Source organism: Rattus norvegicus, chromosome 6 (assembly GCF_021556685.1).
Source record: "Rattus norvegicus strain SHRSP/BbbUtx chromosome 6, alternate assembly SHRSP_T2T, whole genome shotgun sequence".
In the NCBI taxonomy this organism is placed as follows: Eukaryota; Metazoa; Chordata; class Mammalia; order Rodentia; family Muridae; genus Rattus; species Rattus norvegicus.
The window spans coordinates 126,412,815-126,429,976 of NC_141539.1; the positions used below are offsets into that span (position 1 = coordinate 126,412,815).

The 17,162-nt window shown below is 42.2% G+C and overlaps 1 protein-coding gene across 12 annotated transcripts in view; it reads right to left on the reverse strand.

The window, feature by feature from the left end:
- The window catches only part of Ppp4r3a (protein phosphatase 4, regulatory subunit 3A), a 63,593-nt gene that overhangs the window by 27,353 nt on the left and 19,078 nt on the right, over positions 1-17,162 (reverse strand). For 2 of the 12 annotated variants that reach the window (XR_015621949.1, XR_015621948.1), the window contains exon 1: positions 14,267-15,201. The exons of 8 other annotated variants lie outside the window; for them this stretch is intronic. Coding sequence is in view for 2 of the 4 variants with exons in the window: in NM_001108050.3 (NP_001101520.2) it covers positions 14,267-14,408 (142 nt within the window). In the remaining 2 variants the exon portion in view is untranslated. Of the gene's footprint in view, positions 1-14,266; positions 15,202-17,162 lie in introns of those variants that run through there. 2 more of the 12 variants (NM_001108050.3, NM_001271174.2) reach the window with 1 other exon arrangement.

A 17,162-nucleotide genomic window follows, 5' to 3' on the forward strand; every position in this document is an offset into this window, starting at 1 on the left:
TACACAGTACAGTATATAAATAACATGTACTGATCTCAATCAGTACAATTCTATTCTACTCTACTCTATTCTATTCACACAATTCTATACCATTATTTTGTTTGTAGCCTCTGAAATCCTCAGATAATCGGGAGCTAATAATGTCTGCTATGCTGTACAGAATATTTGAATAGTATTCTAGTAATGTAAATAGTGTGACCAGTGTCAAGGCAAGAAATGGGGTTTTGTAGTGGGAAGAATTCACATCAAGCATAAGTAACGACATAAGTAAAACTCAAAATATGAAGAAGCAGCTTTGATTTTCTATTTTCCCCACCCGTCCTGTATTTTGTTGTGTTTTCACTATGTAACACAGACATCAAAATTATGATTCTCCTACCTGGTCTCCGGAATAGCTCAGGCTAAGAGCATGCTCATAATGCTCACACACCATGTCTGCCCCTCTGCCCTCTGCACAGTTTAAGAGTAAGGGTCTACACATTATCTCACCATCCAGTTCTAGTTTATCTGGGGACAGAATATCTAAACAGGAGTTTTGGATTGAGAAAGTTTTTCTTGGCAGCTATTTCCTCCCTTCTCGTATCACACCTTACAGCTGTTTCACACACTCCTGAAGCTGACAAAGAGCCAATGCTTACTACTTCTAAATTCACTTTGGCCTTATCCTAAACGCTCTTGGTAAGTTTTCTCAGAGCAGTGCTAAGGGACCCCATTTAAAACCTCTTATCCTCTCAGAACTTAAATAACTAAACATTTTGTTGTTTACCCACACCTACCAAATCCTCCTTCTTCAGCGTTCTTTCCTTTGTGCCCCTTCCGAACATTTTGCTTACTGAAGTTAGGGCAAGAATTACTACAATTTAGGGAGAGAAGAGGTTTTAATCACCTTCCTATCCCCCAACTTTTATCAAATTAATCATTTAACTCTATTCACAACTTTCGGATTTTTGTTTTATTGAAGTAAGACCTATGCTAGTGATCCATTACAAGAAAAATGCAGGCAAATTAGGACAATGTTTAGGACTTCTACCTGCACCCGAATTCATGTGCACATACCACTCCCACGTACACATATTAAAAATAAATCTAAAAAAAAAAAAATCCAGCTCAACAAAAATCCATTAAGAATTACAACTTGAGGGTTGGGGATTTAGCTCAGTGGTAGAGCGCTTGCCTAGGAAGCGCAAGGCCCTGGGTTCGATCCCCAGCTCCGAAAAAAAGAACCAAAAAAAAAAAAAAAAAAAAAAAAAAAGGATTACAACTTGAATTCTCAAAAGCAATCCACCTACATGTTGGGAGCTAGAAGTCATTGGGCTACACAGTAAGACCATCTGAAAACAAAACAAAACACAATCTAACGCTAGAAAAATCACAAGAATGAAAACAAAAACAAAAATCCAAACAAAACAAACCTGGTTTTGTTTTCTTTTTAAAAAATAAGTTAGTTTTAATTTAAGGGTCAGGGAAACAGCTCCCTGGCAGTGCTTGTCTAGTATGTGAGATTCTACGTTCAATCCTCAGTACTGCAGACGTCTTATTTTAGAAGACACATTACATCTAAAGGCAGAGATGGTTCTACTCTAGGGGGTCCGACAACTTCTGGTCTCCAAGCACATGGTCATAAGCACATGGTAGACATATATTCATAAATAATTAAAAAAAATCACACACCCCAAAAGTGAAAGGTTATTGGTTATATATTGAGAGGAACTGCCAAACTTTAGATAAATGTTATGACATAAGTTAGATTTCCTACAGTGTAAAGATGTTCAGAATATCATTGTCTATTCTCAGAGATCACAGATGAATGTTAATGGAAAAACAAAGCTACTGAAATTTGTTCTTCCTGTAAAAGATGAGTCCCTTTCTCATGGGAGAATGGGATTTTATATAAATCATGTGGCGTGACTACTAAGCAAACTTCACTAAAAAGTAAACTTAAGTTACAGCAGGACCTGTACTGTCACTCAAGAAAGACCCAAGACTGTCCTAGATAAGCTCTAGTATCTGTGTTTGTACTGTCAAGTGTCATTGTTAAGGGTATTGAAGAGGCTGTCAGGCTAGTGTTTATCATTCTAATGTCAAAGGCACACACAAATTCATGGACCTTGATAAAAATGGGATGTTCAAGTGTTAAAAGGAAAACAAATTCATATACTTTAACAAACATGATAATGTCTTGAAGCAGAAGAACCACTGTGAATGTGACCAGTCTATGCTACAAAGTCAACACCCGCTTTAAAAACAAAAAAGATGTGTGGCCTTTGGTACTGTTTTAGAAAAACATGAATCACTGGAGTAGCAAACTGAAGAACAGTGCTTCTTGAATTCTGGCACTTTGGTTGGCTTTGAAATCATGTGTAGTGCCAGCCATCCTCAAAAATCCAAACTAGAGTTCTTTGATCCTCCCCTTCCCAAACGCTAGGATTCAGCTGTGTCACCATGCTTGGCTTATGAAGAGAAAGTTTCTAAGCATTATGCTTATCTGCTGTTCTGCAGAAGGTTTCTGATTTTTAGTACATTCTTTCTTCTCGACTTTTTCTATTGTATAACCTAAGTGGTTTTTGACTTGTTGAACCCTTCTTTTCTCTTCACTAAATGCCTAAATGTACACGTCTACCTAACATACAGACACACATCCATCTACTTATCTTTTACTTAAAAGCCAGGGTTCAGAACTTGGCTCAGGAAGGTACTTGCATGCAATCATGAAAAACTGAATTCCTAGCACCCATGTAGAAAACCTGACACAATAGTACACTTTTGTAATCCCAACATTAGGAGAGTGAAGACACGAATCCCTTGAGATTTGCTTACTAGCAGTCAGCCACCTTAGCCTAATCTATAACCCTAGGCAGAAGAAGAAAACCTGTCTCAAAAAACACTGGTGCTTGAATGTTTGAAAAAACTAGCCCTAGCTATTACTTAATTTCTATAATGAAGATCAGTAATAAACATGAACTGAAAGAAAGGATAGGAGATATCACTCTGTGGTAGTATTTGCTTAGCACATGCAAGTCCCCAGCTGTGATACCCAGAACTGAAGGGGAGAAAAATTAAAAAGCCCATCCATCCACCTTCCTTTGTAGCTGTTAAAAATAAAATGAATGAAAGCACACAAGACACTGCTGGCCTTCTAATCCCCTATGGCAATTAGTTTTCAGACACCAGGTCCTTTTGCATTTTCTTTCTAACTTTCTCAGTAATGTTACAGAATCAGGACAACAGAAAGGGGGAAAAAAAAAAGACCATTCAAAGTTGAGGCATTTCACTTCCACCCCCAAGAGCCTGGGTGAAACAGTATTTAGAACAGTGATTCTCAAGCTGTACACCAAGACCCCCATTGGTAAATGTCTATCTCCAAAAATGCTCACATTGTAATCTGTAACAATAGCAAAACTATGGTTATGAAGTATTGACAAATAATTTTATAGTTGGGTGATCATCATAACATGAGGAACTGTATTAAAGGCTTACAGCATTAGGAAAGTTGAGAAATGGGGAAGGATCTTTCCTGAAACCTCTTTTTCCCATATCCCTTGACCTTATCTAAGAAGTCCAGCTCTGATCCCCGATACTCCCAGAGTAGTTTATAGGTTGATATTTGGGAAACAGCTCTCCAATGTAGGAGCTAAGTAACATAACTAAAAAACAAATAAATTACTATTTTATTCCCATGTTTACAACTTTTAAAATTTATTCCAGCCTATCTAATCAGTTGTCTCTGCTATCTACTGATTCTTACTGGGTCAAATTAAGAACACTTGTTCAGCCTACTGAAAAAGCTCCAATTAGCTGGGCAGAGTGACCCACACTTTTAATCTTAGTGTACACTTTTAGTCTGAGCACAGGTGAGGCAGAGGGAGGTGGATCTATCTCCAAGTTCCAGGACAGCTCGGGTACACAGAGAAACCCTGTCTTGCAGGCGGCAGGCAGACAGACAGGCAAGCAGGCAGGCAGACAGGGTGGGTTGGTTCCAATTATACAGTGCTAATGTCAGCTACCAACCTCAAACAGTAATTCTATTGTAACGTATAGGTGTGGATGAGCTCAATTCTAGCTGCGAGGTATTCACTACTCCAACAAGGGCAAATAAGTATGATCCTGAGACTGGAGAGATGGTTCAGTGTTTAAAATAGTCACTGCTCCTGTAGATGACTGAGATTCAGTTTCCAGCACCTGTATGACAGCTAACAACTAACTATCTGTAACTCCAGTTCCAGGAGATCAGTTACCACAGGCACCAGACATACATGTGGTACATAAACTTATGTAGGCAAAACTCAAAACATAAAATAGTAACAATAAATATGATCCTCAGCAGGAGTAACATTAATGAGGAGAGCCAGTGAAGGCTCTCATCAAAAGTGACACAGGCTTCTGGCAAAAGTAACTTAATAGTAACTGTATTTGTAAACATTCAGGATAGTCCTTCCCCACTCCAACTTATGAGAAAACACAGGCATGGTGGCACATGTCTTTAACCCAGTACTTGGGAGGCAGAGGCCAGCCTAGTCTACACAGTGAATTCTAGAACAGGCAGCTCTACATAATAAGAAACCCTGTCTCAAAAAATTCAAAAGAAAAAACACATCTAGCCATTATCTTGTTGATAATCCAACAATTTTCAAGTGAATAAATATCTGTCTCAGCTTTAGCTTCATACAGTAAATATTAATGGGTAAAATCAAATGAATTGTATGAGATCCTCAAAATAAGAACAAGGGTATTCTAAGCAAAATCTCGAGAAATGCCACAAAGAGGGCACTGCATGAATAGAGTGGACTATTGTGCTACTTTTATGAGAGGTTTGTATAACCTTGTGGATTGCTATTGATGTACAGGTGAGGCAGGTGTAATATAAGACTAGAGATTGGGCAATGAAAAAGGAAGGCAGGGCTGTGTTTCAGAGGCAGAGGACAGGGGACAGAGGACGGAGAAGATGGAGGCTTGAAATAGCCACAGGTAACTATGAATATTATAGAAAGGATAGGATAATATAGGACATTTTGTCCAATCTAGGTGGTCAGCTTGTACCACTATCAATTGGCTCTCCCAATGAGGGAGGGGAAATATGTGGTCTAGGTACTATGTGGTCTAGGTACCATGCGGTCTTGGTACTGGTACAGACCAAGACCACAGGCCAGTACCTAGTCAGTCATAGCGTGGGTTGATTTTTTAATTATTACACACAATGTAACCTCACACAGATAACATAACTATTCTAATATGACCGACATGGTTCCTCCAATAAAATAAAATATGAAGCATTTTCTTGTGATTTGTTGCTATACCCACTTAGTGAGTATAGCACTATGAGTGAGGGCTGCTAGTTATTCACAAACATACCACAGAAAGTCTCAGAGAACTCAACTAATTGGCACACACGTTTTAAAAAATCTTTTTTTTCAGGCTGTAGAGAGATGGCATTAACTGCTCTCCCAGAGGTCCTGAGTTCAATTGCCGGCAACCAACTACATGGTGGCTCATAACCATCTGTAATGGAATCCGATGCCTTCTTTCAGTGTGTCTGAAGATAGCTACAGTGTACTCTTATACATTAATAAATCTTAAAAAAAGAAAAAACCCAAACAACCCTTTTTCTTTCTTAATATTCAGCAAATTCCAAGCCTGGCAATCTGAGTTAGATGCTTGGGGCTCACACAATGGAAGAACTGACTCTTGTGGGTTGCCCAATCTCTTCCTGAGCATGTGTGTGCATGTACGTAAGAGCTAAGATAGTTTGGCTCTAGAGTTCATGGTTTTAACCATGGTGCTTCATGCTATCTCTTCAGTGCTATCTGTCTCATTTCTGTTCTGTGTTTTTATAATAAAGACTTGATAACAGAATTCAAGAAAAGTTTAAGAAAAAATCAAACCCAGGCTAGCAACAACAGGTTACTTGGAGGCTGAGGCAGAAAGAGTGTAGATTCAAGGCTTATGTGAGCAAGTGAGAGAAATGCATCTCAAAATAGAAAGTAAAAAGAATGGGCTGGGGAGATGGCTCAGCAGTTAATAATATGCACTGTCTCTACAGAGGACCAAGATTCACAACAACCTGTATTTCCAGCACCAGGGGATATGATTCCTATGGCACTAGAATTAACTTGCACATAACTAAAATAAATCTTGAGCTGGGGGAAGACAAGCAAAAATGAAGGCTATTGTTGTGTATTTCAACAGTACAGTGCTTGTCTATGTTGCGCAAGCCCCAAGTTCAGAAATCCTGGTACCTCAAAAAAGCTGGAATTACAAAACAAAACACCACGGTCCCTGCCTCCACATCTAGATTTCTTAAGTGTAGAGGGAAAAACCCTCATTGAAAAACTATTCAAAGATTCAAAATATTAAAATTTGTGGTTAGGAAAAAACAATGTTATAGGTATTCACCAAAAAGTTAATACCCATATGTATTAGCTACCCCAATATCTAGTATACAACTAAAACTTAATAACTTAGATTTTTAACTGACAACCATTTGCAACAAGTAGAGCTTTACCAGTAGTGATCCAGCACATTACAAGCATAAGCAAAACTTAATAACTTAGATTTTTAACTGACAACCATTTGCAACAAGAAGTAGAGCTTTAGCAGTAGTGATCCAGCACATTACAAGCACAAGGTTCATGACACTGCTTGCTTAGTGAACAAACTGTCATCACTTCTAAACATCTAGTACATATATACTTAGCTTTATAAGTATACTTTAATATGGATCTCATATCCCTTCACAAAAGAAGCTGGGTTAGTATGAGAGTTCTTTGGCTAGGGATGGTGTAGTTCAGTAGAACTCCTGCCTAACATGCACAGGGCACTGGCTTCAAACCCTGTGCTGAGGGTTGGGGTAAGCTGAAAAGTCTAGAGTTGTAATTTTTCTGACTATCTTAATCATTAACCCAATTAGATTCAAGTGGTACATGAATGTTGTGTTTTGGTCTAGTCCTAGTTGTAACAGGAATACAGATAGCCCCGTACCCCCTAACTTCACTCCACCCCAACAGAACACAACTTTCTCAGAACACTGCAGTCACCCATATCACAGTTTCACAAGCACAAACAAAGCACCACCAAAAACCAAGTTAATGGCTACGTGGTATGGCCCATGTCTACAAATACAGCATATAGAACAGAGGGAAGGGCCTAGATTGAGGTCAGCCTGGGCTACACAGCAAACAGACTCTGGCTTTAAAGCAAACAGAAGCAGGGGCTCAAGGGTTAAGAGCACTAGCTGCTCTTCTAGAGGACCCGGGTTGATCACTACCGCACACACAGTGTCTATCAACTCTTTGTAGCACCAGTACAAGGGATTCCAATGACTCTTCTGGCTTCCAAGGACAGTTTGCATGTGGTGGCACAAAAACCATGCACTTTTTAACATTAAAAAGTGTATCACAGGGGCTAAAGAAAAAGCTCAGCGGTTAAGAGTACCTCCTGCCTTAAAACTTTTTAAAAAATTTATGAATATGGATGTTTTGCCTATGTTTGTCTGTGCACCTGGTGCCCAGAGGCCAGGGGAGAACACTGGATCCCCTGTTGTAAGCCATGATGTGGGTGTTAGAAACCTTACCTAGGTCCCCGGCAAGAGCAGCTAGTGCTCTTAATCATTGAGCCATCTCTCCAACATCTATTGTTTGCTGTTCTTCCCTCAGATTACTGGTTCTCAATCTGTGGGCCTTGACCCTTGTGGGGGGTCATATGCAGATATTCTGTACATCAGGTATACATTATAAACAGTATACACTGTTATAAAACAGTATATATTTATAACAGGCATACTGTTATAAAACAGTAACAAAATTAGTTATGAAGTAGCAACAAAGTAATTTTATGATGGAGGGGGAGGGGTCCACCACAACAGGACAAAGTGTATTAGAGTTGCAGCATTAGGAAGGTTGAGAACCACTGCCTCAGATGATCCACATGTGGTTCCTAACACCTATATTAGGTGGCTCACAAGTGCTAGTAACTCCAGTTCCAGAGTAGCCAACATCCTCTTCTAGCTTCTGTGGACACCACTTGGTGAATACAACCTTCTTACTCCATAATTAAAAATAAAATCAAAAATTAAAAGACACAGTATTCAGATCAGTTCCTATAACACTCAGATCTTACCAACATTTTCCATCATTGGATGGCCCTCAAAGTTGCTAAGTTATCACAGTTAGTTATTAAGGTTTTGATTCATCCACTGTTAGTCTTCTACAAAGCTGTTATACACAAATTTTAAACCATACTTCTTTTCAAAGTACACTACTGACACAGAGCTCTGAATTCTGGGTAATTAAATATACATGCCAAATGCAAGCTCATGGTAGGCAAGATGAAATACAAATACTGACTCAGAGTAGCCATGAAAATATAATGGATGCCCAAAGTCTCTGCTTCTCTTATCAGAGCAGACAAAAATGAAAACAAACCAACAAACAAAACGTAACAACAAAAAAACCAAAACCAGAAGGAAAATCCTTCCCAACCAAAATGTCTCTTTTTTTTAAATTGTAGGGCAGGTAGAGAGAGACTGCCCAAGCACACAATTCAAGTCTCAGCAGCCAGTAAGCAGTGCTACCTCTAATATGTCCCTGTCTCCTTTCTTTATGCCTCAGTGAACAGAATTCAGTGTTTTACATACGTAACTCGGATGACAGTTACCTTGAAGTGTAAAATACTTTACAAAACAAAGTAGGACTGGTGAGGTGGCCACACTTCTGTCAAGTCCTAAGTTCAGCAGGGACCCACATATTAGGAGATCCTTCTACCACACATGCAACACACACACTCATTACCCTCTCCTCAAAAACAAATGTGGTAATAATCTTACATTAAAAACTAAACATAAGGGTTGGGGATTTAGCTCAGTGGTAGAGCGCTTGCCTAGCAAGCGCAAGGCCCTGGGTTCGGTCCCCAGCTCCGAAAAAAAGGAAAAAACAAAACAAAACAAAACTAAACATAAGAATCCATTTTTGAAGCCAGGTAGTCCAGATACTTAAAAGGCTGACGTAGGAGAATCAATCACTGAAGTCTAAGAGTTTAGAGATCAGGGAGGAAGGGGAAAACACTTTTGGTGGGTGAGGTGGAGGGGACTGACAAAGATTTCAATACATGTCAGGGAAGCCTCAAACTCAAACTCTTGCCTCAGCTTCCTGAGTACTGGGATTACAGGGGTGCACCATCATTTCCACTTCAAACACCATTCTTGATACTGTCCAAGCAACCCAGAGTAAAGAACATTGATATCATTTTATAAAAGACCATCTTTTAAAGCTAAGGTATAGTTCCGTGTAAAACATGCACCTGGGTTGGGGATTTAGCTCAGCGGTAGAGCGCTTGCCTAGCGAGCGCAAGGCCCTGGGTTTGGTCCCCAGCTCCGAAAAAAAAAAAAAAAATGCACCTAGCATGTGTGAGGAGGTCATCCCCTGTATGCAGAAATTCCAACCTATAATTTTCTGTCAATTCTAAAACTGACCAGTTGACACTATCCTTCAGAAAATTAACAGAGAAATGAAGCACAACACTAAATCTTTGCTGGAACACAGAGTTACCTTAAAACCTGAGAGAGGAAAAAAAGTGACTTACTGTCACAAAAAAAGGGGGCATGCTTGAGGCTGGAGAGATGGTTTGGCAGTTAAGAGCATTTACTGCTTTCCACAGAGGACCTTAGTTCAATTCCCAGCACCCAGAAGGTAGGTCACAACCATCTGTAACCTCTTCCAGCGACCTCTTCTGGACTTTTCTGGCACCAAACATGCACTTAAGTGTATATTCATCAAAAACACTCAGCATATTAAATAAAAATAAATCTAATCTTAAAAAGAAGGGGTGTCTTTCTCTAACATAATTTTGCCAGCAGACACCTACCGAATAAAAATGTAATCCAGGAAATGGGCTAATAGCTTAGCAACACATTCCCTTCCTCTAAAACAAGGAAAAGGTAGGCTATGAATCAGCCAAGCTAGATAGTTAATGTGGCCACAAATACTGAAATCCAGAAACTGCCTTATATATGGTTTGAGTAAGAATATGTTCAACCCCCAAAACTAGCTCACATACCTTTGAATACTTGAGTCCCCAGTTAGTGGAACTGTTTGAAAAGGATTAGAAGGTGTGGCTTTATTGGAGGTGTTAACAGTGAGACCAGGCTCTTAAATCTCAAGGCACATCCACCATTCCTAGTGTGCTCTCTGCCTCCTGCTTGTGGATCAACATGTGAACTCTCAAGCAATTACTGCAGCTACTTGTCCTCATATCTTCATCACTCTGCCATCATAGACTAACACTCTGGAACCATAAGGACAAGTAAATCCTGTCTAAGTTGTCTTGGTCATGGGAGTTTTATCACAGCAACTGAAAAATAACTAAGACAGTCTGGGATGGCAAACAAAATTAACATATCATAAAAGCTTACCCCATGGTTAAAGAGATGGTTAAGACCACTGGCTGCTCTCTTCCAGGGGTCCTAAATTCAATTCCCACTAACCACATGGTGATTCACATCATGTACAATGGGGGTTGATGTCCTTTTCTGGTATGCAGGTATATATGCAGATTGAGCACTACACTACAGGGTGAGCAATAAGAAGGCTCAGCAGGGAAGGCACTAAGTTCCAAGCCTAACAACTTGAGTTCTACTGCTAGGACTCATATAGTGAAAGGAGAACCTGCTTCCCAATCTGATCTCTGACCTTCACATCCACACAGCACTGTGAAGTCAGATGGACACAACAGAAAATTTCAGGGGTGGGAATATACTGCACTTGTCTAGCATGTACAGACCTGGTTTAAACCACTGTACTTCAAAAAGTTAGAAATTAAGCATCTTGTCAAGTCAGAAGGTGGTGCACACCTTGAGTCCCAATACGCAGGAGGCAGACGCAGGTGGACGTAGCTCTAGTACTTTGATTACACATGTACACCTCTAGACTCTGCTAAATTTTCAAATAATAATAATCTGAAAAACTCAGATTCATAGAGAAAAGAGGGGGGGTGGAGGAGAATCTTACCATATTCAGTGTTTCGGAAAGACTTTCTTTTCCAAGGGGAAGGGGACACAATTACTAGAGATTAAGCCCATCCACAATAACTTTTTTTTTTTTTTTGGTTCTTTTTTTCGGAGCTGGGGACTGAACCCAGGGCCTTGCGCTTCCTAGGCAAGCGCTCTACCACTGAGCTAAATCCCCAACCCCACAATAACTTTTTAAGTTTCCTTTTCTTCTTTTTTTGATAAAAGGTCTCTCGTGACGCTTAAGCTAGTCTACATCTTGAGATACGTCTGCTTCAGGCCCCCCAAAATCCCATGTACAAGAAAGATTATAAAGTTATGCCATTTAATTTTCTACTGGACAATGACCCATTTTATGGAAAACCACATCCCTCCCATGTTGCCAAGCATGATGGCAGACACTTATACAACATATACATAACACACCCATACACCCAAAGTAAAGATAATTAAAAAAAAAAAAACAAAAACCTTCATTGTCCACAATGGAAAAAAAAAAAAAGAATTCTCAACTATATGCAACAGAATAGTCAGCAGCACGACAATAGGTGATCCAAACTAGTAGGAGACACCACAACTTTTAAGCAGCCAGGCATGATCCTAGCTAAATAAACAAATAAATGGAACTGTCTTAGGGCTCAAAGTGTGGCTAAATTTGTGCTTGCCCAGCACTCATAAAAGCCCAGGGTTTGACTCCCGTATCACATAAAGCATGATGGTGCAACATAAGTAATCGCAACAAGAGAACATGGAGGCAGGATCAGAAACTGAAGCTCAGCCTCACTATATAGCCAAGTTCAAGACTAGCCTAGGATCACGAAAAATTAAAGTATCTGTGAAACTCAGTTTTGTTTTCTTTGAAATAATCCTTGAGCCAAGAATACAACTGCATGTAAAGAGACCAAAGCACAGTGACTGCATTCACTGTAAGCACTGTAAGTGCTCTAAGTTGTAGGCTACATTTCTCACTATCCCAGGCTGAACTTGTACCAACCTACACTCAGCAACTCAGACTCACCATTACCTATAAAACATGGATTATAGTACCTAAACTCGAGAATGGTTTAAAGAATTATGTCTGTAAATACAAATGAAGGGCTTAAAGAGGCCCTGGCACATAGGAGTTACTCAATAAACTTAATCTATTACTAATCTTATTTGGAATTTATCTGTTAAGGAGAGGAAAAAGCTTTAGTAATAAAACTATAGATTTCTTTACAAGTATTCTACAACTTTTCTAAGTCCACTTTTTTTCTTTGTTGTTTAGTGAAAAAGTTTTACTATGTAATCCCTGAACTTGAGATCCTCCTACCTTGCTTTCTCAGTAGTGGAATTAGGAGTAAGGTACCACTTACATACCAGCTTAAATCCATTCTTTGGAATTAGCTTTTCACATAACACAAATTTAAAGGGGTGGCTCAGTAATTATGTTTTAATTCTTTTCCCTTTTGGATGAAAATAAAAACCATTTTACCTGTTCTAATAAATTAGAACTCCAAATGGAAGGGGCTTAGAGGCTATATGCTAAGTGATAACAATATAAGAGTATAGAACACCAGACTCTCTGCCTTGTTAGAAGATCCTCTAAGATGACGTGACATTAAGTCTACTTGCTTATCCTTTCAAAAGGCCTTTGTAAAACTGACTGGCTGTGGTCGCTCACTGCCAGTGATCCAACACTTGAGGGGCTCAGGCAGGAGAATACCTTTGAGTTGTAGGCCAGCCATAGCTAGAGAATGGCTACAAAACAAAACAGGCTGTATGAAGTAGTGCATCTATAGTCCCAGGCTTTGGTAAGACAGTCTAGTCTGGTACTACAGGAGACTCTTTCCAAAAAACAAACAAAAAAAACAAAACAAAACAAAACAAACCCCCAAAGGATCTTTGCATAATCAAATAAAGCACACTGGTGTAAGCAAGGTTACGTGTATTATTTTTCGCCTAGCATGCTCAAGACCCTGTAAGGATTGCTTTCCCAGTTATCCCATCCGAAAAATAAACAGCTAATTTAACCCTGAAACCCACCTTTCTACTTTATTGTAAGTTAAGTTTTCCACAGGTACAAGATATAGAGGTGGAGGCTGTATGACAGTCATATACACATCCATCTTGTACATTAGCAGCCAAATAGGAGCCCAGCTCTGAAAAATATACCTAATGTAATCAGAAAAATTTTTTCAGACCAAGTCTGGTCTACAACTCTATGCAGACCCAGGCTTGCTCCAATTCACCAGAACTGCCTGCCTTTCCCCTTAGAAAGTAACTTCTTACCAGTGGTAACTTATTTTGGGTATCTTTATAGTGTGTAGGCACTATACTCCAAATTACTCATTTTCAATTCAAATCAATGTTTCTACAGACAGGAAAACCTTGGTTTTTGTGGAGTGAGTTCTGAGTATCGTCCAAAAAAGAAAAAAAAATCTTTGAAATAAATTTGCAATATTTCAGACATAAAACTACAAATAGTTCTCAACTGTAAAACTGTAAACGAGTGCAACAAGGTTAATCATACTTCTGCAACAAAGAAACAATTCGAAAAGTTTTAACCAACATGCCGACCTACAAAGTCTGTCTTTCTTAGCCAGGTGTGGCAGCACACTTTAATCCTAGCACTGGAGCGGCAAAGGAAGACAGATGTCCGAGTTCCAGGCCAGCCTGAGCTACAGAGTGAGCTCCAGGACAGCTACACACAGAAACCCTGTCTCGAAATACAGAACAATAACAATCTCCCTTTCAAGACGTGTTCTTGAAAGCCAAAGCAGCATTTTCTCTGTCTAGTGGAGTTGCCAGACTTATAGACCAGTACTGCCGACCCTTACGATCTGAAAGATATAGTGGAAAATGTTAAACAAAAACAAAAAACCAAAACCAAAACAACAAAACCAAAACACCAGAACAGAACTTTCCCAATGGGTGCAACAGCTATGAACTTTATGAGCTCCAAGCAAGGTTTTATGTCTGCTTTACAGAATGGTGAACTAAGGGCAGATCGTTCTCGTTAAATGCGTGTCTCAAGGTCACGATAGTGCAAAAACCACCTCCGGCACAAGATCCCAGGACTCCGACCTTTCTGCCCCGAAAAGGCCTCACAGCGCAACGTGCTCGTCTCTGCTCCAAATCCCAACGCCTCAAGTTTCTCGGGTTAAGGAAACACCTCGAATGCTCTCCACCGAGCTCCACCGGACTTGGGTACCGTGGCGTTCCCGCCCGCACACCCGTGGTCCCAGGCTGAGCGCCACTGCTCTGGGGGGACCAGTGAGGTCTACTTACCGTCGCTCTCTGCCCTGACGAGCAGGGACATGCCCTTCAGCCTCTCCACGTAGCCGGAGGACACATGGCCAGTACCCCGGTCGTCCCACTGCCGGTCCTCGTTGAGCGTGTAGACCTTCACCCGCCGTCGGGTGTCGGTCATCGTGCCGACCGGGGGCCCCGCCCGAGTGGCCCAGGGACGGTGTCCAGGAAAAGCGGGCGGCCGTAAACGGGGGCCTCCGAGACCTCAGTGCCGCCGCTGGCCGCCGCGGAGCTGCGCCGCCGCTCGCATGGCCCGCTCCCGGGTCCGAGCCCCGGGCCGCCGCCTTCTCTCGTCTCCCTCTCCTCGGCGCTATTGTCCAGGCCGAGTGAGCGCGGCCGCCCAGCAGCCCCGACAGGGACGCTCAGCACTGCGCAGCCTACCGGGCCGCCGTTCAGACAAGGTGCGGGTCGGTTCACAGCCCTGCTCCTGCCTCCGCCATGACCTCCGCAGAGCCGCTTCCCGCGCCGCCGCCTCCTCAGGCCTCCGCCGCCATGTTTTCCTTCCTTGTACCTGGCCCAGCCGCTGCAGCCGGAGCCTCCGCTCCGCTCCTCCCGCTTAGAGCATCCGAAGCCGACGAGGTAGCACTTCCCGGGAGACTCTGAACGCTTCTGGCCACCGGAGAACTCTTGGCTCCTCTTAGAAGTCGCCTTCTCTACTCCGCCGCCTCTTCCGTCTTCCTCACAGAGCCAAAGCCGCCGCCATCTTGACTCGCCCCTCAAAAGCGGCGCGCGGGGCCACCTAGGCAGCAGCGGCAGGGGCGGCCCGCAAGCCCCACCACTTAAAGAGACAGGACCGGAGCCAGCAGCCTCGCTCCGGCGGAGGCCTCGCACCGAGGCGGTCGCGGAGCTGCGGGGGTGGCGGGAGCGGAGGAGGCGGGACGCGAGTCGCGCCGGTGACGGACCGGGACTCCCTCGCGCTGCTCTGCACGTACTGTCGTGCAAGCGCGGGCTGCGTGTGCGTCCGTCGCATCCTGTATTCGTCATCAGCTCTGCTCTGTGCTGGGAAGAGGTGTGGAATCTGTTGGCGGCTTTGGGAACCACTCTAGACTCCGATCCTTGAGCTCGCCCTTCCCCTTGTGGGCCTTCTCGGGATGCTTTAGGGAGGATCTTTGCCGTCGGCCCGGGGGCGCTGGCTTCTGGCCTTCTCCTTCTTCCTTGGCCTGAAATAGAGAAGCTTCTGAGAGAGGACCGCTTGGACTGCGAGGTTGGCGGGATGCGGTGAGGCACGCACTGGCCAGGGCAAGTCTAAACACTTGGCGCGACGTTCATTGCGTGGCACTGCTCCCCGGGGTCCTTCTGAGCATTCACCTCACAGTACAGAGGCTACTTCTTTTTCTCTGTTCGTTATCAAAGCTGATGGTCTTTAACGCTTAGTTTGTTTGTTTTTAAACAAAATAACACACATCTTGAAGGGCTTGCAAAGATAAATGCTGTAGTGTATGATTAAGATGAATTTCTTTGTTTTGTTTTTTTGAGACAAAATCTCGCTACGTTGCTCTGACTGGCCGAAGCAAGGTATGTGAGGAACTGGGATCTTTCTTACATTAGAGACAAATGCTCACAAAGACATACCTGAAAACACTCGCAAGCAAAACCGGGAATTATGTAAAAACAAAGCCCTTGCTGTTTCTAAAGACAGGAATGCAATCATTTCAAGCATCTGGCTCCAAGCAGAACAGATTAGCAGTATGGCCCGCTATGCTGGTTATTTTAAAGCAATGGTTCTCAACCTTCCAAATGCTGCAGTGTCTCTTGTTGTGCTGACCCCTCCCCCACCACAAAAATATTTTGTTGCTGCTTCATAACTGCAGTATGCGGGATTTCTGCTGTGTGTCCCCTATGTTTGACCGACAAGGGGTCGAGACTCACATGTTGAGAACCACCGTTTTAAAGTGCCTTGGAGATGAGCTGGCAGAGCTGACACAGTGAATAGTTACTTCTCTGCCTTAATTCTTTACCCACCAAAGGAGAGACTGTTGCTTTCATCCCTCTGAAACTTTTGCTGGAGGACAGAACCCAATACAACACACCTAGCCAGTCTCAGTATTTTGTCTCCTGGCTTTTTCTGATGAAGGAAATCATTTACAAACTAATCTGTGTCTTCCAGACCTTTTCAAAATTGCTATGCTCCGGGTCTCCCTCTCCCTACAAAGTGTTGTTTTTTTTTTTTTTTGTTTTTGTTTTTGTTTTTTTTTTTTAAAGATTTATTTATTTATTATATATATAAGTACACTGTAGCTGTCTTCAGATACACCAGAAGAGGGCATCGGATCTCTTTACAGATGGTTGTGAGCCACCATGTGGTTGCTGGGAATTGAACTCATGACCTCTGAAAGAGCAGTCGGGTGCTCTTAACTGCTGAGCCATCTCTCCAGCCCCTGTTTTTTGTTTTTTTAAGAGACTTTGTATCAGGCCACACCAGGATTTGTACTTCTCAGAATTTCAAAATAGCCAGCTGTGTATTGGGACAACTATGATGAGGAAATGATTTATTTGGCTTATACTACTAGGTCGCAGTCCATTGCTGAGGGAAATCAGGGAAGGAGCTCAAAGCAGGAGACTGAAGCAGAAACCATGGAGGAATGCTGCTCTTGGCTTGCTCACCTCATGCTTAGATTTTTTTTTTATAAAATCCAGGACAACCTACTCAGGGAATGATGCCACCTGCTGTGGGCTGGGTGCTCCTACATCAACTATCAAGACAAACCCCCCAGACATCCCCTCCTACCAACCACATACCCACAGGGCAGTCTGATCTAGGCAATTCCTCAATGGAGTGCTTTCTCTCAGATGACACTGGTCTGTATCAATCTGACAAAGCAAAGTAGGGCGCATCAGATCTGTTTAATTAGAGGACCGTGAAGCAATCTTGGCT